The sequence below is a fragment of the Gadus chalcogrammus genome, chromosome 20 (assembly GCF_026213295.1).
Source record: "Gadus chalcogrammus isolate NIFS_2021 chromosome 20, NIFS_Gcha_1.0, whole genome shotgun sequence".
Lineage (NCBI taxonomy): Eukaryota > Metazoa > Chordata > Actinopteri > Gadiformes > Gadidae > Gadus > Gadus chalcogrammus.
In genome coordinates this window covers 16213465-16236944 of record NC_079431.1, presented here as the reverse complement: position 1 = coordinate 16236944, position 23480 = coordinate 16213465, and the positions used below count along the sequence as shown (strand labels likewise).

Sequence of the window (23480 nt, the reverse complement as noted above, 5' to 3'; positions counted from 1 at the left end):
GAAGCTCACTTTAGATTCAATTAGTTAAACCAGGTTTTCCGCTTTAGGTTCAGTGCGCGTTCACGTGAAAGGGGCGTTTTTTTGCGTCATTTTTCTCACCTTTACGATAGATCAAGCAGTCTATATGTGTATAAGTGAAAATATTCTGCATATTGTCTGTAAAATAACTATGCCAAATGCAGAATTGTTCGCCATTAATCCAAATAGAATGATGATGATTTAAAAATGCATAAGCAACGTCCATCCTGCCTTATTCTATCATTTAGGGAATTCACTTTAAATACACCCTATTTAAGAAATGTATTGCATGTTTTCGACTGCTGAGAGGAAGCGGCTCTAGCGTAATGGATTGGTGTAAGACCCGAACGCCAGCGACCGGGGTTCAATTTCGCCGGTCTATCATCATGCATTTTACCCCATAGATGTGGTGCCAGCACGGCCTTGAAAATATGGGTTCAAGTTCGAAATAAGCACAAAAATACAATTCCATAAGCTTTAGTGAATAAGTATTCCATATGCATGAGATTTAGGACTTTTTAAGCTGCACATAAATTTGCATCACATGGGAGTCGAACCCCCCGCGCAGAAATTCAAGACTGACGCGCTACCTCCACTCTAGCACACTGTCACGGAGACACAATGCGCAACAGTAATCATTGTCTACATAAGGTCCAAAAGGACGATCAAATAACAAACACCCTCTGATGAGAATCTGTATCTCTCATGAAGAACCCCAATTTCGTTGTTTGCACAATGACAATAGAGTCTGAAATCCGTAAAATCCTCTGTCTCCGGAGAGACGCCAGTACGAGAAGTGCGCCGGGGTCCACGGGAACACCCACAATGGCGACGCCATTGTCAGAGGAGGGGCTAGGAAGCTGCACACGCCGATTTAAGTAGCCGATCTCCGGCTAGACTAAGCCGAAAAACTGCTCCCGACCAGTTTTGGTTGCGAGCATAAGTCACCATGGTGATACAGCGACGCTAAAAGAGATCGACTTTCGTGGTACAACTAACCCAGGCTTGGAGCTCAACATACCTCGCTAACCCTCTAAGCGAGCTTCGTGGTACAGGGCCCTGGTCTTGTTTCCACAATCTATCCTATACCAACAAACTAACCTCAACTCTACAAACTCATTTCAAGGCAATATCCACCCGTCAAACTAAAATGTGTTCCCTTACACACCCAACGCTCATGCAGACAACTGACCATGATGATACGGAACAAAACTTTTGTTTACAGCCGCCAATGGGAAGATATCTATCTGAAAGTTTCCTGTCTGCCTGTGAAAAGGCTTACGCCACTATCGAAGCTAATTGCCCTGTTGGTACAAACACGTGCAGAAGTCTGGAAGTGCACATTTAATGACAGCAGAACTGCACACCCTCTGCGATTTCTGAAAACCCATTCCTTTTTCCATTGCCATTACTGCAAACCATGGCTGGCTCTGTGAGCAGGGGCACTGGTCCAAATGTCCCTTTAAGAGCCTGTGACCGCCATCACAGTCCCAATCACAAGCTTTGAAATGCAGTCTGTATCCGTCTGTCTGGCTGGCAGAGTGAAGCCATGGACTCTGGCACAATGGCCACTGTGAGAAATGTTTGAAGTATTATCAAGTATTCCAAATCTCAAGGAGATGAAGAGTGTGTGTGTGCGTGTGTGTATGCGGTCTGTGTGTGTGTATGTGTGAGTGTCACATCTTGGATACAATTTTGCCTGCCTAATTTACACGTGCACACACATACTTGAACACACGCACACACACATGAACACATTTAAATGTGTAGGCACACAAACAAATTCTCTCTATCTTTCTCTAACCCTACATTTCACAACTTACTCTTTACAGTAATACAATTACACAACTCACATAATATGCAACAAATTACCACATAGTAAAACCACACTCATAAACAATCGCACCCAAACACACGCATAGTCACACACAAACACACACACACACACACACACACACACACACACACACACACACACACACACACACACACACACACACACACACACACACACACACACACACACATACACACACACAAATATGCAATCTCATCTCCACTGAAACAAAATAAGGATGAGAGCTCAACCTATTCTATTTTGGCGGTGCCTATTTCAAGCTCGGCTAGTGTGAAGGCTCACTTTATGAGCAGTGATAAAGACCGTCCAGTCACCTTTGACATTTCAGCCGTTCAGGAACTCACACAGGGGGCATTACAGGAAAGAGTCTGATTAACCGTAAGCCAGCGACAAAAATGCCTTCGTGTTTTGAGATTTACTATTAACCCTTGAGTCATTAAGCAGATGCTTTAATCCAGAGCAACATAGTGATTACATTACTGTTTTTTTTATTATTATTTCTTACATACTAAGGGGTTTGGCATCTTGCTCAATGAAGGATACATGTAGACTGAGGACATTTATTTTCAGCTCCAGAACTGTTGGGGGTCAAAGATCCTAACCACTTCACTATTCTGCTCCTCTGTGAATGATTTCCAGCAACATCTGCCTCAAAAGTATAATAATAGAAACATTGGGGGACAGTTTGCAAGCTACACAACACAAAAGGTCTATCGACTACAGGAAGTAGACCAAACCGTCCATATTTTGGTGAAACACTATCTGACCAGAGTGACCGACGTACACCCACAGGAATTATGTGCTTGTGTGTGTCCAGCGCTGCGACTGAATCCAGGAGTCTCTCTTTCCTTCCCTTGGACACCCAGAGATGCAGGGGCCCACTAGCGGTCCTGGGGGCTCAGTGCATTCCTCTGGGTCACCACATAGGGACCACGGCCGGCCCAACGCCTAGCTTCCTTGGTCTACGTGGTTTTGCAGGGACATTGTGGATCTGTGGGACCACAAGGCATGTGGACAGCTAGCTTGGATGGTAAGCTATCGAGGGAAAACTTGGGCTTTGGTTCCAAGGACGAAAGGGTTTACATTGCACTTACGGGAACAACCATTTATATATGTGCACATGCAAATCATATGGCATGTAAAAATTAGACCCAGTACACCTAAAACACTTGAGAAGATGATATAACCTCTGTATTCCCTATTTCTGGAGAAATATTAATTAAAGAAACAATTTATTTCTAGCCAAATTGTCTCTAAAACCCAAGTACTATTCCTGAACGTGTCCTGTGGGTTATGTTTTGGGAGCTACACGGTGGCGGTGTGAACTTGGTTTGACCCTCAACGTCTGCAGGATTATGATGTTTTGAGAGTGTGAAAGCTCCGGCACAAATGCTGTTAGGACTGATTGAATCTGCCCAGGGTCACAGACGCACAGCGCACAAAACCACGGGCCTTGAAGAAGACACAAACGGCGCTGTTCAAAAGGTCATTAGGATTACACGCTATGTGTGTCTGTGCTGTGTGTGTGTGTGTGTGTGTGTTTGTGCACATGAGTGACTGTGTGTTTGTATGAGGTTGCTAATGTGTGTGGTGACACAGCGGTGAGGCCGATTAAACTCACCCTCTGCGTTGTCCTCACAGTGCTGATTAAAGTTTTCGTAGGAGTCCCAGCGGATCAGAGGATCCTGGGTATTGTAGTCCACGGAGACACTTGGGCCATTCTCCAGGCGATCCATACCTTGACCAGAAGTACAGAAAGGCACAGAAGAAAAAGTAAGCATCTCTTGGATTGAAACCACGACATACTGTCCTGATTCACTGATTTAATGTGTTGTTTAAGTATTCTGTGAGTTTGTAGGAGACTTGACTCAGTTGAGCACTATCTCACACAACTGCTTTTAGACAGAAAGACAAACGTAAATACGGACTCACAGAAAGACAGAAAGACATAGATAGATAGATAGATAGATAGATAGATAGATAGATAGATAGATAGATAGATAGATAGATAGATAGATAGATAGATAGATAGATAGATAGATAGATAGATAGATAGATAGATAGATAGATAGATAGATAGATAGATAGATAGATAGATAGATAGATAGATAGATAGAAAGATAGAAAGATAGAAAGATAGATAGAAAGATAGAAAGGTGGGTGGATGAATAATAAGTTAAGGTGAATAACAAATATCTGAATTTTCAACAGATGAAATAATAAAATACACATTTAATACAACTTTTAATTAACGAGGGAGAACAGGAAAACATCAATATACCCTGAAACCATAATGAATGAAAGACTCCCTCTCACCATGGATCTTTTCCGGCCCAAACGAGAAGACAAACTCCACTTTGCCATATTCTGGAAACCTGTCATCTGCAGGCGGGAAAGGGAAAAGACATTAACATCCCGATCAGACTATATGAACCCTTTGCCAACTCTCCAACACATTGAGCCAACTCTCCAATGAATCAGCTTTGCATAAGAACCACCAGTGTCCTTGTCATAGAAGGAGCCCAGCAAAGCCCCCGAGGTGGCCACAACTTTACACATGATGATCGTCAGCTATGGACTTCGACCGCCCTCCACACAGACCCGAGGCTGCCCACCTTTGAAGGTCTCGTCGAGCTCCTCCTTCCCGAACACGATGCCCAGGTCGTGGACGGCGCATGTGTGGAACTGAACCCGGAATACCACGTCGCGGGACGGGCTGCGGTACCTCTTGTGGTAGCACTTCAGCTGGAGGGGGGGGGGGTGCAAATAAGAGGGGCATGAAGATTGATTCAGAACATGTGTCCCCGCAGAAAGGTTATTGGTTTGTTGCTCCAATGTCCACAGTTTGACCTGTGGGGATCCTTGAGCAAGACACCCTGAACCCCCAACCGCTCCTTGAAGTAATGTATCTGAGTACGTTTCCGTCTAAAGTGAACGCTATAGACATTGGCCCGGCTTCAAAGGAGTGAGACAATTACGTCAGGAAAGAAAGCTAATACACACACACTAAACACAGTCTTGAAAGTACCTTGATAAAAAACGCCTCAGTCATGTGACTTTTTCTTTAAATTCATGTGCGCAAAGGAAGGTCTGCTGGACAACATCGTTCAGCGTGAGTGACCTCACATCTTGGATGCGGCACAACTCAACTCCATCCTAGCGATATGAACTATCCCACGTAGAGCAAATAGAGGCACTGAACTTCTGGCCGTCAAAACGTCCTCGTGATTCACGGCCTTTCCTCCTTTATTACAGCGCCGTTAGGGAAAGCCTTTCAGACTTTTCGTTTTCTATAGATATGGATAGATACAGGCCTATAAATGTATGCCACGGCCCTCCTCAAGTGGGCGATATGACATTGAGATGAACCGCGCGAGAGACACTTATATGAATGCTACTAGGTCTCGTGCAGTATTTACTTACCTTTTATCCCAATTACGAAGTGCTCTACAAATCAAATACTTATCTGCTTATCTTATCAGCCAAAGGGATTTACATTAAAGCTGAAATAGCATGATACTTCCTGTTGGTGTTAACAGGAAGATATTTATATGCCTATGAATCTCATGGACCTCAGAGGTCAAAATGTATACCTGATGTGTTTTTTATTCAATTTCCTTAATTACGAAACACTCTTTAAAGTAGGTTTAGAGAATATAAGAACGACAGCCAAGATTGCATAAAGGGAATAATTGTCTATGATGAAATGTGTTTTCTTTTTATTTCGCCACTGCATAACTATCAGTTCACCATGTGCTTCTCATACAAAGGGTAAAAAAAGGGATGAGGCGAACGATGGAAGTCTGCAGTATCCAAACAAACAAGCGCGGGGGTTGAAGTGCGGAGCGTGGATAAGTCAAATATCCCCTTGGGCTTTCTGGTGGCTTTCTGGAATATGCCCTACCTCCCACAGAGAGCTCGCTCTTTGGATTACGCAACGGCAGTCTGACATTTCTTAAGGACAGATATAGAGCTAGGAAAACATATAGACCGACGCCTTGGCCTTCAAAATGTCAAACAAGCTCCCTAAAGCTACCGTTCATGTAGCTGACCCCTTACCTTAGCTTAAACTATGTGCACACTATAAATATTACAGCACCTCAAAACTAACAAAAGACCAGTCTAAAACACCCAAACCGAGCCAATGTAATGTGAGGAATGCAAAGATAAACATTCATTTAAAAATCAAGTCGAGATATATAAAAAGATTATCTAATTCCTAGGTTTCTCATGCAGAGGAAAACACATGTGGTATCTCACAGTTTAGCACTTAGCACTAAAAACGGAATTCTCCTCTGTTTTGGCCCTCGTACGAGGGGGGAGGGGGGGGGGGGGGGGGGGGGGGGGGGGTTGAGGAGGATGGCAGGATGGAGGGCAGAGATCAGAGTTTACGTACGTGCTGAATATTAATCATGATAAGAGCTACCCCATTAGCCTCCATTAGATGAAAAACAGGGATATGATTTCTGGCTCCAGTCCGCTCGCAGCTCTCCGAAGCGCGCCCTAAACATAAGTGCTCCACCTGGGCCCTCCTCTCCAGTGAGACGGCAACCTCTCTGAATGCACCACTCCGGCATTAGAAGCCCAATTACTGAGCGTCAGCAGAAGCCTTTGCTAAATGTATGCCATTTTCTCCTTGAACTATCTCGGTAAAAATGTTCGTTCTTCACAAATTCGAAAGTCACGTTATTTTTTCATTTTTGCGGTGCAATGCAGCACTTACATTTCTCAGCTCTGAAAAGCCATTTTAAGATGATGCATTCAAATTGTCTACGAGGTAATGTCTATTCAACATCTTCGGGCTTTGATGGATGCCTTGTGTGAATCCTGTAGGTTCCTGTAAGAGGAAGGAGTCTCAGCTGCGAAATTTCGGCATCGTATTTTACGACAAAATTATTTATATTTTACAACAAACATAAAGTGTGATAATGAGTCTTGTTAAAGCAAGGACGCATGCCAACAGTCTTCTCGCTATGCTTTTATGAGCACATTTATCCTGCAATGGAAACTATAAACATACACAGAATAATAATCATATAGCCGCTGGGGCCCCCCGAATACAGTGAGCAAAAATTATCGGATTCCCTCATTGCTTATAAACATACCATATCATACACCTGCAACCAGGCAATGCTACGTAGCATTCAGCCCTTCAAGTCTTCAAAATGCATAGTGCTCCTCAACGTCCAGGTCAATCCAAGACCGTTTTGCTACCGCGCCCTCGGCAAAGAGAGAGAGATACTAGGCTCATTCCGGGGAATGAGTGTGTGTCGTGCACTTGGAGCTTACCAGTATGTCTCCCTTGAGAAGCAGTCCCGGCTCAATAGTGATGCAGATGCTGGTCTGGCTGTCCCCTTGAACATTACTGCAGAGGGAACATGACCGTTAGAAGACCGGCGTCAATAAAAACACACGTAGCTGTTCAGTCATTAAGCAGACGCTTCAATCCAAAATGACTTGCAGTGAATTCAGGAACTTGTCATTAAGGAGCAGGTAGGGCGTTAGGGGTCCTAACGCCCTACCTGTAACAGCCTTTCCTGTAGGCCTCCTACAGGAAAGGCTGTTACAGGTATAGGGTGGACATTGGGGATAAATCCCAGTAGCTTCTGGCTGGGATTCAAAAACCCTACAACCCCCCAACTTTATCAGAATACTCACGATCAACTACAATACATATTGTGAAGTTTCCATTGTTTATGAAAGGTCATACATTTACGTCATACAAATAATCAGGGATATTTTGTTTGCCCTTTTAGTCCAGCAGATAATTGCTTGGTCGGATTTGGCAGGAGATGTAACCCATTTGTAACACACGACATGCATATTTAAATGTACATTCTGCAGATTTGTGTACATTTTGAGTCAGTAAATAGTAAAAAGCCATTCCACTCCACGTCCTTCGTTTTCCAAAAGAACAGCAATGTGAAACAACTATTATTTCTATGTTTCATCATGTAAAAGCGCACAACAGGGCCCTTGCGTGTGACTGATATTGTTTTGCGATGCTTGACAAGTCACAGAATGCACGCATGCTCAGTAGGCCAGCAGCATTTTAACCAGTAAGCCTCTCAGCCTTGGGTGGCAATTGGCTGGAGGAAGCTGGAAAGTCTGCACCTTGCGGTCGGCGTTCCGTGTTCAGACGTTAATGTAGGAGGACTTAGTTTCTGGAAGATCGTCCAGCCAAGAGCCAGCGATCAAAGCGCGGTGAGGGCCGGTAATAGGAGGCATGTGAGAGAGCCAGTGAGTCTGAGAGAATGTGATTAAAGGGAAGGCGCTTTAAGAGGTTCCGCCGTCTGTAAACACATGTAGAGATTCAGGGGCTGGGCCTCGGAGGATATAGGTGGTAAGTTGTGTTATTGTGATTGATGGAATGACGAGCAGCATAAATGATCGGAAATGAAATGCGGTTCAGGCTTCCTCAACAGTGAATACTAGTTATTAGTAGTGCAAACAGATAAAAGACAATCATTGACAAGGATGTGAAGTGGGGGGGGGGGTTCACCAAACACACAGAATAAGTAAAGCGAGCTAGTAAGACCGCCTAGCCTACATCATGGTATAGACAAAAAGCGGACAAAATAAAGGGAGTTAAAAACCAGGCAATATTCATTCCTATCCCCTCCGTTATTGTCCCTAAGAGGAAATACTAGAAGGGAAAGACCGCAAATGCAGTTCCCCCTCCCCTCTGCTACATCGCCTCCCCCTAACCTCCTCACCCCTTAAAAACAACCTCAGAACTCCAGAACAATCCATTGTTTCCTGTCTGCTCATAGAAGCTAGAGGCGGGGGTCCTAGAGACACGACGGGGTGTCCACAGAGTCTGCCGGTTTCATTGGCTCACCGGTATCCAGAACCAGCATCCTGACGGCAACGGCTCCGAGGGCGGGAAGCGAGAGCGGTGGAGTGGGAGGCTAACTAAACACAATAATATGTGGCGCGCTCATCGTACAAACTGGAAAGAGCGATGATTTATGTATATATTTAGCCCGCAGGCGAGGTTGGAGGACGACTATAAAGGGGGAACCAAGGGTTTTATTATGGAGCTATTAGAGGCTCGCTTTCCCCGAAATCTCGTTAAAATCCTAGAGGTGTGTGTGTGCAGGTGTGTGCATGTGTGTACACGCATGTGTGTGTGTGCGTGTGTGTATGTGAGAAAGACTTACTATATTCCAGATGTGTAGACGGGCTGCATGGCCTGGTATATTTTGAGGAAAGGACGACAACCTGGAAAACCGTAGAGAAGTGGAATTGATTAACCTTCCATATGTTAACATATGATTCTATGATGAGGACACTGTTAGTTAATACCAACAGTCAATGATGTGGAGTTGATTATGTGTTGAGGGAGTTTAGAAAATGTTTTGAAAGTGTGTGTGTGCGTGTGTGTGTGTGTGTGTGTGTGTGTGTGTGTGTGTGTGTGTGTGTGTGTGTGTGTGTGTGTGTGTGTGTGTGTGCGTGTGTGTGTGTGTGTGTGTGTGTGTGTGTGTGTGTGTGTGTGTGTGTGTGTGTGTGTGTGTGTGTGTGTGTGCGTGTTTGTGTGTGTGTGTGTATGTACCTCCTTGCGACTCAAAGTTGGGGATGCCGTGCATGATGACGTGGTGAAGAAACAGCGGCTTGTTGTTGATTTTGATGTTACCCGAGAGCAGGCCGCTGAAGTACTGCACATACCTGTACACACACAGACACATGTACATGCACACCCACACAAGCACATGCACATAAACACAGACACACACACATAAGGACGCACCATCACAAGCACACAGCCGCACACACAAACGCACAATCACGCACGCACACAAACATAATAACTTAAACATCAATCATATCAAGATAGTTAGCAGAGCCACTGGTTTCCTTTAGTTTTGTTGTTTGGGATGTTTTTTTTTGTGGTGTGTTATGCTTTGTTTTGAGATGTGCTGTGTCATTTTGTGTTGTAGTGTGTTTTGCTTTGTGCTGTGTGCTGTGCTGTTTTGTAATGTTCTTTTGTGGTTTTGTGTTGTCATTGTCTCTCGTCAGTTATGTCTTAGGTTCAAGGCCACTCTAGATAGACAAACTTTATATATACAATACGTTGATGGTTGAATCAAAAGAACTGACATTAATCCTATACGCCTCAATTTTAAGTGTACACTCTTGTACACTTCTCTGTTCCACACATTAAGTCTGCCTATAAATGTCACCAATCTGGATTTAGAGTAGCATTAGCAGCTCACTTTAGCATGAAAACCATAAATCTCTCAGGAACAGGAAGTGGGATAAGACTGACCTTTTCTGTGACGGCTGGCCGACAGGGAGTACTTTGTCTTCATAGAACCTCTTCATAGCAAACCGGTCCAGAGCTTGGTCCGCACTGCCATACAACATATTGAGATACATTAGGATAAGAGCACTCTGCTTATCTCCCCCCATTCACTTCATAATGTAAATATACAAGCATGGCTGAACAGCGGGAGAGGCCTGGCGCTGAGGGACGGATAAAATAGCACTGAGGGAGAAAATATCCCACATAAACATTGGTTAGTTTAAGAGACATGTTTATCCATGTTTCTTAAAGTCAGTTCAGATGTTAGAATGCAAACACATTTTGATATCGTTTACCAAATCATTGTGTTGAAGTTTAAGAGTTTAGGAGTTAATTTCATTAATTTAGCTTCGTAAGCTAGCTTTGTAAAGAGGACATCTCAGGGACATCTCACAGGATTGCTGGTGCTGATGTTTTCACTGGAAGGCCACAATGTTTTGATACACACAAAAGAAGGTTCAATTAAATTACAGCCATACAAGGCATGCAGTAGAAAGCCCCTGACATCTCTTGGGAGCAGAATAGAATTTTGTCCTCTGTCAGTCCACATTCTTCGAGGGACGATGAGGTGTACCGTTGGGACTGAAGATTCCTCCCATTTTTAAATAGACTAGATTCCCTCTGAATTATGTTGGGCGTGAAGCAAAATTATTCAGTGATACTCTGGCATGTGAGTCAACAACTCTTTACGACGGGAAGCTGAGTGATAATGCAATATGTTTTCACTATTATTTGGTATAAATAATAATATAAATCGTGTGATTTATTTTTCCAATGCTTTGTCCTTATGCATGATTTATGATTGTATTTGCCCTGTTATAGACTTTCTAACATCTGTTTAAAATTCTGCTATATGCTACAAATAAAGAAAACTATCATTACCGTTAACATTGGTTGCTGCATGTTTCGATAATCCACTTTGACGGAGCAAATAAAAGCCGAAAGAGCATGTTGCAGCATAACAGTCGACCGGAGTGTAATGTTCTATAGCTCTTTTGCGATGAAAACAGATCCCCTATCTCACAGCCCCTGCGTCCACTCCCTTGCTTAGATCACTGTATCTTCACCATGAGATCTTGTGACCGGGTACGGACCAAGCAGGGCACGCACTGTACCGAGAAGGGTCTCCAGGGAGCCCTCTGATCCGTTCCCTAGATCCCTCACCAGACTGAGGTTATATATATCAATATATATGTAACTTTACATTATGTATGAGTATCCCTTGGTTCTTTGCATTGGATTGATTTTTTGATTTGTTTTGCCAAACTGGATACTTTGTTTTGTCTTCTGTGACTTACAATGGCTGTTTTTCTGTTGTTGGCTGTCTATCTTCCTTTCTTTTGTTTGTGAAAACATAAAAAATCGAAAAACGACAAACTAAATAAACTCCCTGACGCAAACAGTCCAACCCACACATCAGGGCTTTAGTGTGGCCTGACCTCTGTTTGTGTGGCGGCGGAGCTGTACTTACCTGGCGGATATGTTGCTGTAGTGCATGTATGCTGCCACCACCACCCCGGTCCTGCCTCGATTGCCCTGGAAGCAAACAAATCAATCAACCAATCCGTCAATCATCGGCTGTTTGTTGCAATGTCAATATTGCTCCCAAAAAGGTCCCAAATGGTTGATTATCATCTGAAGACCATGAATAATATTATGTAGGTATGATTGTATAAAGATGAACATGGCTTTAAGGCAAACGATTCCGCCATCATGTGTTTGGCGGGTTTGTATACTTTAGACCATAACTTTTTTAACACAAGCAAACGGATGCACTGCCTTAGGAAAACCCTGAGCAACCAATCGGCAAAAAACACCAAAGCATTCCCCCAACCAGGGAAAAGGTTAAGTATTCCTGAAGGGTTAAAGGGTTACAAAGTCTGTTCAACATTCCACATTATAAACATCATGTTGTCCACTGGGGAAGCGCTTGGTTGATGATGTGTAAATCCAAACCAAACGACTTCCTTAGCGACCGTCATAGACACCACCGCCACCACCTCCTCCTCCCACCCACCCACCCCGGTGATGTTCTCATCGACCCGCGTTACGCAACCCTGCAAGGAAAACAACAAGCCCTGGTCGTCACGGCAACCGCCATGTTTACACCCTTCCTTATGGGAACTACTTTCTTCCCGGTTAAAATGGTTAACGGTGGGTCCACGCATATTTTATATTCTCTTGGTGCTAAGAGATTGGAAATGCATTTCATGATTTTGTTGGAGGCGGTGGGTTGCCAGGTGTGTGAGGTTTTGAGCATAGGGACCCACAAAACTGCCTGAGGTTAAAATGAAGAAAAGGAACATTATAAGTTGACACTATGCAGGCCATCTTTGCTTGACTTTTACTTTGACCTTTGGCCTTTTGTTTTCTTCTTCGCTCGGCAGTTGTTATTAGGACTTGGAGGGTAAAACATCCTGATTACGGCTCTAGAGTGGCTGGGTTGTTTTTTTTCCGATAATCAGAGTTCTTCTAAATCTTACCTTCGACGCAACCCTGAACAAAACAAACTCAGAGCAAACAACTCTGTCTCATTCACTCAAACTCAAACACACACACACACACACACACACACACACACACACACACACACACACACACACACACACACACACACACACACACACACACACACACACACACACACACACACACTTAATCCTTGCAAACAGCAGTGCACTGACACATTTCAGGAGGATTACATTTACAAACAGTGTGGCCACACTCACACAAACTCCCACTCACTCACACACACACACACACACACACACACACACACACACACACACACACACACACACACACACACACACACACACACACACACACACACACACACACACACACACACACACACACACACACACACACACACACACACACACACACACACACACACACACACACACTCACACCAGTACAGCGCTGGGCTGGGTTGGGGGAGCCCTGAGACATCCAAAGAGCGCCCTCTATTGGCTGCAAACACACTGGCCCATAAGCAGCACACAAACCCAAACAGCATTCACAAAGTATATATTGTGCTGGGATATTGTAGTTAGTTTGTTCTGCTAGTATCTTTTGCTGGTACATTGTGCTTGGAGCTTGCCTTGGTATCTTGTTCTGGTATCTTATAACTAGTATTGGTTCCCTGTGTTGGTATCTGTACCTTGTTGTGTATGACCACCACGTTGTGGCTGTCTGCGCTAAGCCAGGTGTCCATGGCCTTGCAGATGCTGCAGATCTTGTCCAGTGCTGGGGCGTGGTGGTCCGGCCAGCCAAAGTCCAGGACCTGGATGAGAGAATTAGAGAGAGAGTGAGGGAGAGGGACAGAGAGAAGGGGAGAGAGAGGGAGAGATATAAAAAGAGATAGACAGAGAAAAAGAGAGAAGGGTTGAGAGACAGAGAGAGAGAGAGAGAGAGAGAGAGAGAGAGAGAGAGAGAGAGAGAGAGAGAGAGAGAGAGAGAGAGAGAGAGAGAGAGAGAGAGAGAGAGAGAGAGAGAGATATTAGGTCCAGAACGTTATATTGAGTTTGATATCATACAAAGACAAAAGTAGAGCAGAGTATAATAGATAAAGTAGAGCTGTGAGGAGAGTTGAGTAGAATCGCATACCTTTGGGTTGAGCTGGTTAATGTCATAACGTTTGTCGCTGAGGTTGAAGAGCTGGAAAAGATAAGAAAGTCATTTATGAATCTCTGACGTGCAATTTGGGATAAAGAAGTATTGTAGACAGCATCGTGCGTCTGAGTCATCTTAATCCATTCATCCGTCTACATCATTGCCATTTCTCTTGCACAGTAAGAAAAAAACATTTAGACCTGTCTGAAATCTCATAGTTCTTTGATTCATATGTGCTGTTGCCTACAAACCACGCGTCCTCCTAGGTCTGCGACAGAGTCCCCTTAACCCACCAGAATACCATGCAGACCCGTAGAGAGCAGGGGCAGGGGCCCCGGGGCCGTACCAGGTAGTTGTTTCCGTGTTTGGAGCGCAGCATGGTGGCCACCTCGCGCAGGTTGGCGGCATAGCTCTGCTCCTCCACCGAGCTGGGGAAGGAGACGGAGATGATCCGCTCCGTGATGTAGACCAGGTCCACCTCGTAGTTCTCTTCCAGGGCCTGCATGAGGCTCACCGTCCTGGGGGGGGCGGGAGGAGGCGGAGGGTTTACACATTTTATATTGAGTCCTTCTGTCAACAAGTTATACTATCATTTATATATAGTGAATAGCTCATGGTGAATATTGGTACATTGCGTTCCCGGATTTCCCATTTGGGACATGAATTGAGGATTATTATCTAATCTTGAAATTCAAAGCTAGTCTTTAGGGAGACCCTTTTATCCAAATAACAATCAAAGAATGTTCTGGATCAGAGGAAAAAATTCAAGTTCTGTCAACAACTGGGCAAAGCGCAAATATAAACAGTGCTCATCTTCTACGAATGCTATTATTGAATTACGTAAAATGTCACTTTTTATGTATATTTATCGGCTTGACAAGAAAGTGGGTAGAAAGAGAGAGGGAACGACATGACTGCGGTGAATGAAACCCGGGTCCCCAGAGGGTCGGTGGCTACTTCATGGTGAGAGCACCAGTGGTTTACATTCTAATCTCTACAATGCTGGTAGAACAACATTGATAGTAATACTACTGCGCATTTATAGCATTACTGCTATAGAAATGACATCTTAAGCAATTTTCCGGCTGAGATAATTGACCAACCGCAAGTCGTTTCAACACAGAGCACAATGCCGTGTTCTGTCAGGGACCACCGTGGCTGTCTGCATTTGCAGTCAATCAGTTTACCTTAATCTTAAACTGTGTGTTTTACCCTTTCCTTAAAAGTAACTTGGTGTGGCTTCCAGAGAAACGGTCACTTATTTTCACTGCCATTGTACTTTAGTGAAAGGTACTGCAAAACTCAACCAAACAGAAAGAAATACTTACGCTGCTCCATTTCCTCTTTCATCTTAACATATTTTGATGTTATATGTATACTTTTGATATAGAACTTTTGTTATAGAATGCTTGACTTCAAACGGTGTCATCCTTTTGATTGTATTTAGATTCACAATAACAACCAACACATGGTTTCGGTTTGCCTCTTCTCTGTGGCTCTGCCCCCCCCCCCCCCCCCCCACACACACACACACTCCCCTTGCCTGTCAAACCTATGCATCCATGAGATCATTTTCACAAGACAAAAGCTTGAATACGGTTGTAAAGAAAAGGACGATAATTCAATTTATACCGTTTATTATGTATCCATTTTGTTCTTTTCAGTTAACATCCAAGAAATGTCGGGGGCAGTTCATGTGGTTATCTATGATTAGTCTTGACAAAGGCGGCTTGTAGGAACCCTCTATCACCAAACATTTGCTAGACAGATACTTGTGTTACTCTTATTTGAGAAGAAAGATCCAGAAAGCTATGTCAAAGACCCAACCTTGGAGCAGACATTCTGATTGGTATTTACACAGCTTTGGTCAGCTATGTTATTAAGCGTCAATTAGTGTCAATTAGTGTATGTTTAGAAATAAGAATACACACAGAATAGAACAATGTAGTCAACAAAATCTAAATCTGCATTCGTTCATCTGGGGCTGACCAGGTGTGGCCTGATATCATCATGCATAAGCTTGGTAGAAACGGCTGAGGATTGTCGGTTCAGCTCATTGGTTCAGTTCCATCTCCAAGTAGGAAGGCGGGGTCAGTCCATATGCTGGGACAACCACACACAACTTCCACCAGATCAGAGAGGGAAGACATATTTGCGCACATATTGACTTACAGGAGTATTATGCGTCATGCTTTGAGGCTGTGTGCTGTACTCCCAGCCAGAGCCCCAGCTCTTCAGACGTGAATCACTGATTTATGTTCTCTCAAGCTGTTTTATTGCACGTTACTAATCATGCCATTGGATGTGGGTCGATGTCATTCGGTTGGTGTGACTTGGTTTAGTTAAGACGATGACGGAGGCTGCTCACAGGTCTTTGTCATGTCATTTGTCACTTTGTCTTCAACCATGCATTTGACTACTAAGTTGTTGTAGCCAAGCTAGTCTGCTAGTTAAAGGGTTAGAAACCTAATGTCCTTCTTCAACCTGTTTGCATCCCTAAGCGAGGAGATCCCTAAGGAGTTAAGAGGATATAAAACCTGCTTACGGTTCTAACGATCTCACAGTAAAACATTCTGAAACCGCCATCGCCCGAAGCCACTTGAGCGATCGGCTTGGCCCTCTTACACCAAACACTCGGGACGTCCATATACCGCTGAAGACCTTCAGTTACATTTCAGGTTCAATCTTATAAACACATCGCTTCTTCTCCCGAGCGCCACCAGCCAGCGCATGTCCAAACATGGTGCGGGACAGCGGGCCCCCCCCGGGGGCCCCCGCCAGGGCCGCCCGAGCGCAGCACTGCAGTCTTCCCATGGCATTTCCCGCGTATGTTTAATCAAAAGATCTTAGCCGCCTTGCTTCCAACACTTGTCGCGCTGTTTCTCTGGGAGGCGTGGAGGTGGGGGGAGAGGGGGGATGGACCGCGGGGGTGTTGATTCAGTTCGTAAATAAACGGGATTATCCAAATATCACCCACATTCCGCCCGGTGAGTAAGTACCCAGACCAAACACAACGCCTCGGACGACGGCTGATGGAAAATGTAAGTCATCCAGGACCCCGCCATTCCAATACCTTCAGAAGACGGAGGAGACGGAGGAGGTGGAGGTGATGGTTTCTACCCTTTTTGGTTTTTCTGCATTCTTTTTTACACACACTGGGACAAAAACGAGCAAGTGCATCAAAAGAGATAGAGAAAGAGAGAGAGAGAGAGAGAGAGATTGAGAACGAGAGATAGAGAGAGAGAGAGAGAGAGAGAGAGAGAGAGAGAGAGAGAGAGAGAGAGAGAGAGAGAGAGAGAGAGAGAAATGAGAATCAGAAGAATCAAAATGACAGAAAGATACAGAGACAGAGATAGAGAGAGAGAGAGAGAGAGAGAGAGAGAGAGAGAGAGAGAGAGAGAGAGAGAGAGAGAGAGAGAGAGAGAGAGAGAGAGAGAGAGAGAGAGAGAGAGAGGGGGGGAGAAAAGTACAGACCTGAGAGATAGAGACTGCTAGACTGAAAAATTGACATTGTGAACTAAAACCCAATCTTTGGAGGCTGTAAATCTTTCTATGAAGCGCTTATCAGCGTGAAAACACACACAAAGAGAAAGCAACAGCCGTCTAAACCCTGAAACTCTCACACCCGAGAGAAGAGGAGGAGAACGGAGGACAGGAGGAGAGGGTGGAAAAAGGGGAACTATAAACCAATAGAAAAAGTCCCCCAGACGAGAACATTTTTCCCACATGTGTCAACTGAGTGGAGGTCCTGAGAAGATTGCTCATATGTCTGGCCCCAGGACTCCCACATGCTCCACTATACACATAGCCGGTGCTATCCCCCACATCTGGGCCCATTCAAAGCATGCTTATTCATTCATGAATTGATACATCAATCGCTCTCCCACTTACACCAAAGGAGGACGGCTTATTGCAAAACGTTGATCGTCTTCTTCCCATGATAAATGGGGTACGATTGAATCGTCTCTCATGCTGGGGATTCTCATTTCGACTTTCGGTTTTATTTGATGCTGATCGATAAATGCATGCATTGGGTTATTCGTTTTTCGATCTGCCTGTGGGACTTCTGCAAGGATCCATCTCCTTCAGCAGTAATACTATTCCACCGACAGTGGAGCGTTCACTCAAGTTTGAACGCTGTGTACTGAGCAATGGCTATGCCCTCCCGTGATGTTAAATAACTTAACAGCTTGGGTTGTGGGACGGTGTGCATGGGTGACCATCCCAGAGTGCTGAGAACCCAGATAACAAATAAAGGGTATGGCATGGTATCCTTTGTGACGTCTTCCTCTTTTTCTCTAAACCGTCCTCCTCTGCAGGGCTCTTCCTCATTGGTGCCTGTGGTTTGGTGCTGATCCAGGCGCCGGCCAGCGAGCAGGGCCAACCTGCTTCTAATCAGCCAGAGAGATAGAGAGATTGCCTCTCACTGCGTTCCCCCCCACCCTTATCTCCTCACGCTCAATTTCAGTCTGGGCAGGGGGTCGCATGTCGGGGAACGCATCTGGATGAGCACCAACACCGTACATCTTCACAGATTGCCTCTCGGTTGGAGAACCTTACGTGTATTTTCTTACAAAACAGGATTAATCCCAGGGATTGGGAGTTCCATAGTGTGTGCTGCCAGGTGCTTCATATATATGGGTCAAGATCTGGCCCTGTTCCCAATCGTCACTTTCCCATATTGCCATAATGTCTATCGCATTTGCGTTCTTCTTTGTTGACTAAGGACTATTTTGTGTCCCCCTGCGTTTAATTGGGGAAAAACTTTCTCTAAAAGAGAAGGAGAGAGTGGGTGTTAACTCTCGGTAGGCCTACTTCATATTTATTTGATTTACCCATGTGATATATGGGACATTCATGGCTCGTCATGCGTCAAAAATATCCATTCATTCTGGATATTTTATAATGAAAGGGGTAAGGGTAATTCATCATGGTGCACAAGCACAACATCTCTTATTTAGTATTATCTATTCCGGCCTGGTTGTGAAGAAAACACAACGGTCAATGAACACCGGTGAAAACTGAGTGAACTTTATACAGCCTCAGTTAAATAAGAGGTCTGATATTTTACTCTTTTTGGAAAGTAAATGATCGTCAATGACCCCCATTATAAACATTGCCTGCATATGAGTTATATTGACTCATAAAACTGGGATCCATGTGTGGTAGCAACTCTTTGCCTTGGTCTGAGCGGGTAATAAAACCTTAATAATGCATAACCTGAGCCTATGAGGTATCTTAAGAGGTCCAGCAAAGGAAAGAGAAGCATCTTTTTTTAACTCTGGCTTCCATTTGTGACGGGGGGACAGGGGGATGTGTAAAAGACAACCATTTATTTTGCAAAGTGCAGAGTAACTCCAGGGCTTTTGGTTCCCTGCAGGACATCCACAGATCTCATATTGCCTCATAACTTTACGATGTAGAAGCCTCGTAGCACTCCCCCTGAATATAGAAATGGAAGAAAATGAAAGAAAAGATTTCTGTGACGTCATCTTCTTTAACCCTTTTATTTCCTTATTTTGCTCTCTCATCGACTGAGGGGGGAGGGGAGGGGGGGGCAGGCGGTGGGTTCCTCAAATAGAGCAACAAATTGCATCTGGTGAACTACAAGAAACCTTTTACGAGCAGCTTGCAGTCATCAGAAAACATTAGCGTTTTGCCACCCTGTACTGCACATGGAAACTCCTCGCTTCTCTCTTGGTTCAAAGCCGTTTCTCTTTCTGTGGAATCTCCATAGTTGACTGTAAATAGTAACCATGGGCATTTTCGGTGAAAAATACAATAAAAAATGATTCCCAGGAGACGAGAACAGAAGAGAGGGGAGGACAGGGGAGGAGGTGAGAGCAGAGAGAAGGAGTCGAGAGGAGAAGGAAAAGAGGGAGATACAATTGGCAAAATGGTGAGCTACGGTAAGATTGTGTCAAACATTGAGAGGAGATGGGAGGATAAGAAATGATAGAAGAGGGAAGGAGCAGTGGGAAGAGGAGAGAAGATAAGACAAGAAAATGGGGGGCGGTAGTAGCTCAGGAGATAGAGCGGGATGACTTGTAAGCGCAAGGTTGCTAGTGGCGATCCCGGCTCCTCCTAGAGTGCCGAGGTGTCCCTGAGCAATACACGTAACACTAACTTCTCTCAATGAGCTGGCTGTTACCGTGTGTGGTTGACTCCCCTGTTGGTGTGTGAATGTGTGTATGAATGGTTGTAAATTGCTTTGGATAAAAGCATCTGCATCAGCCATCTCAAGTAAAAATATGAATATGTAAGAAGAGAAGAGGGGATTTAGCGTAGCACTGGTAAAAGGCGTTCTGTGGTGAGATTGGGTGAGGAGGAGGATCTTAGGAAATTGTTCTCGGCGTCTTACCTGGAGGGTCTGCGTCGAGACTCCATGCTCTTGGAGGACTTTGTGGAGCCCTGGAAGAAAAGCAGAACATTAAACTGGTCAGTAAACTGTGGCTGACCCTCTGTAACGCGTGAAAATTCTGTCTAAATATTCAACGGCTCACGGAGCGAAAAACATGAGAGATTCTTGTTATTATTGAATTTCACAGTGCAATATCAGCATCGGCGTGTGGTTGAAACAATAGGAACACCTGTGTATTTCAACCATACAATGCTGATTCCTTCGTAAGGTTCATATCCAGCTTGACCACACACAACCACTCCCCCACATACAGTATATTGGTTTTCTCATTTTGATGAAACACACAACCATGTGGATTCGCTCACCATGTATGAACGGTTTCCAAGCAACACAATTGAACAATAATATAAACAATAGAGCCAGACTTCATTGCTGCAGCGAGACGGAGGGAATAACACACAAGTCACAAGTCAAGGAGTGAGGATAGCGAGCGCCAGAAAACTACTAGAATCCCCCTCAGGTGGTCTTTGAGGATTCTCTCTGTCTCTCTCTCTCTCTCTCTCTCTCTCTCTCTCTCTCTCCCTCCCTCTCTCTCTCTCTCTGTCTCTCTCTCTCTCTCTCTCTCTCTCTCTCTGTCTCTCTCTCTCTCTCTCTCTCTCTCTCTCTCTCTCTCTCTCTCTCTCTCTCTCTCTCTCTCTCTCTCTCTCTCTCTCTTTCTCTCTCTCATTCTCTCTCTCTCTCTCTCTCTCTCTCTCCGTCTCACACTCTATCAGTACCGCTAACTTTCTCCCTCTCTGTCTCATGCACTCTCTATTTCCTTACACACCACCAATCCCTCTCTCTCTCTCTCTCTCTCTGTCTCTCTCTCTCTCTCTCTCTCTCTCTCTCTCTCTCTCTCTCTCTCTCTCTCTCTCTCTCTCTCTCTCTCTCTCTCTCTCTCTCTCTCTCTCTCTCTCCAGGGAAAGAATCACACGGCACCTTCTAAATGAACTGGAGACGAGGTTGGGATCATGAATATCCCATTATAGTAACACAGTCATCTCGCAGAAGGTGTACTTGGAGCGATGGTCTGCGTTTGACTCCAGTACGCCTTCCCCGCCCCCCTTCTCCCCCTCACCAAAACCTGGTGGGGGGGGGTTCAAAGGTCACGTGGACGTGCGCAGTCGACCAAAGTGCACCGGTGGTGGCGGTGGGGATGGGGGATGGGGGAGGGGGCGGGAGACGAGACAGAGAGGGGAATGGCCTGTGATCCATCACCATCCATTACATCTGAGTATCTAGGATGGGAAGGGCCGGTTGCTGTGTCGAGTGTGGGCGGGTTGTGTTCTCACATGTGTCTGTGTTACTGAAGTACAGGAGCCGTGGATGTACACAGAAAAGCATGCATGTTTCAATGTGGTCTCAGGCTCCACAATCTACTACTATTATCACACATACACAGGCACAGACATACACAACCCACACAGACACTCCCCCCACACACACATGATTTAGAAATCAACTAATTGCAATGTATTTAAACGGATCAAGCGCCTTGACAATAGCTGTTGTGTGTAAGGACCCATCATCATCGACATCATCCTGTTTCTAACGTATATTATATGTTCAATGTTAAACATCCCCTGACCAACCAAAAGGTTCCCAGGAGCCTTTGGCCCCTACTAAAGCAACACTCATTGAATCCCTCTGCTGGAGTCTGCAGCTCAACATAAACACTTCAGCATGCTGCTGCCGAGGGCCTTCGGCTGGGCAGAGTCGCCTCAGGGCAACAGAGATGTATGGGACAGGGAGAGAGGGGGGGAGAGACGGGGGAGACGGAGGGGAGAGACAGAGCAAGAAAGACAGGACAAGAGAGACAGGACAAGAGAGACGGAGAGAGAGTCAAAGGTAAAAGGGAGAGAGTTGGGGAACAGAGAGAGAACAAGGGAGGGAGGGAGGGAGGGAGAGAGAGCGAGAGAGATGAGGGGTCGTGAAGTAGGAACAGCACTGTTTTACCGATCTAGAGAAAGAAGAAGTGACGGGAAACCAGGACGAGCTCATTTCTAGGTCTAATTGAAACACTGACATTGGTTCTGTTTACAGAGGAAGCACGACTCTTTGACCCCTGGTACTGGTTAGCACACATACACACGCGAATGCAAACACACACACACATACACACACAGACACACAAACACACACACACCGCACACGCAGCGCAGCAACAGCCGAAACAAAGCAGCATCATGTGTTAATTACAGGGCTGTGCTAGTTTAGAGGGCTACGGAGAGGAGGTTCACTCTTGTGGAAGAGGAGGACAGAGAGCGCTGGAAATCCAGCTTTCCACTTCTAATTAGTCCAAAGTGGTGTACACAGCGTTTTATGAGCCACAATATTCACATGTAACAGCTCCCATCTGGGTCAGTAAAAAAACAAACATTATGACCGAGTTCCAATCAGCTACAAAACAAACAAAAACAATCAGGTTTTCCCTGGGAAAACCTCTTCACTCTCCATTCATGGTGTCCCAGCGGTATTCTAGTTATGCTGCAGTTATGCTGTTTATGCTGTGGAACCACTTCTATACAGTGATGGAGTCTCACACCACTCTTGTGAGCTGTATTACATGATGCGCACTGAGCATGTTGTTGGCTCACACCACCACCAATTAGTCAAAGTGGGTTATCCGTGCTAAAGACGTAGCACCCTGCAGCTCGCACGGACGTCCCCGATTGCAAACAACTCAACCCCCCCTTCATGTTCGCTGCTCGCAGTAGTGAGAGAGACAAAAGGGAGGAGGACGAAGAGAGGGGGAGGAGGAGGAGGGGGAGGAAGAGCGAGGTAGGAGGGGGGGTTAGTAGAAGGTGGGAAACGGGGGTGAGGATAAGGGAGAAAGAGAGGGGTGTGTGTGTGTGTGTGTGTGTGTGTGTGTGTGTGTGTGTGTGTGTGTGTGTGTGTGTGTGTGTGTGTGTGTGTGTGTGTGTGTGTGTGTGTGTGTGTGTGTGTGTGTGTGTGTGTGTGGGTGGGTGGGTGTGGGAAGACAGGGGGGAGTGAGAGGGGGGGGACCTCCTAGCCTGTTTTTTTGATGGAAACCATCTGAGCAGTCCGACGTTTATGGGCAGGCCCACAAATTAACCATCGGAGAGAGAGAGAGAGAGAGAGAGAGAGAGAGAGAGAGAGAGAGAGAGAGAGAGAGAGAGAGAGAGAGACGTGGGGGGATGGTACTCGCCTGCAGAGCAGAGAGCGAGAGGAAGAGAGCGGGCAAGGTAAAAGAAAAGGAGGGAAAAGTTTCACAAAAGAACAATAAAAGAACAGAAAAAGTTTGGAGGATTCGGTGAGAA

At 45.2% G+C, this 23480-nt stretch overlaps 1 protein-coding gene across 11 annotated transcripts in view; it reads right to left on the bottom strand.

The window, feature by feature from the left end:
- Positions 1–23480, bottom strand: part of tns1b (tensin 1b) — a 184239-nt gene that overhangs the window by 37593 nt on the left and 123166 nt on the right. For 9 of the 11 annotated variants that reach the window (XM_056579546.1, XM_056579550.1, XM_056579547.1 and 6 more), the window contains 12 exons: positions 20161–20210; positions 14146–14317; positions 13794–13844; positions 13348–13470; positions 11653–11717; positions 10146–10229; positions 9432–9544; positions 9040–9100; positions 7166–7241; positions 4492–4621; positions 4195–4258; positions 3498–3622 (listed from right to left, as the gene is read on the bottom strand). In XM_056579546.1, the coding sequence (XP_056435521.1) occupies positions 3498–3622; positions 4195–4258; positions 4492–4621; positions 7166–7241; positions 9040–9100; positions 9432–9544; positions 10146–10229; positions 11653–11717; positions 13348–13470; positions 13794–13844; positions 14146–14317; positions 20161–20210 (1114 nt within the window). Of the gene's footprint in view, positions 1–3497; positions 3623–4192; positions 4259–4491; positions 4622–7165; positions 7242–9039; positions 9101–9431; positions 9545–10145; positions 10230–11652; positions 11718–13347; positions 13471–13793; positions 13845–14145; positions 14318–20160; positions 20211–23480 lie in introns of all 11 variants that reach the window. The other 2 variants (XM_056579548.1, XM_056579556.1) reach the window with 1 other exon arrangement.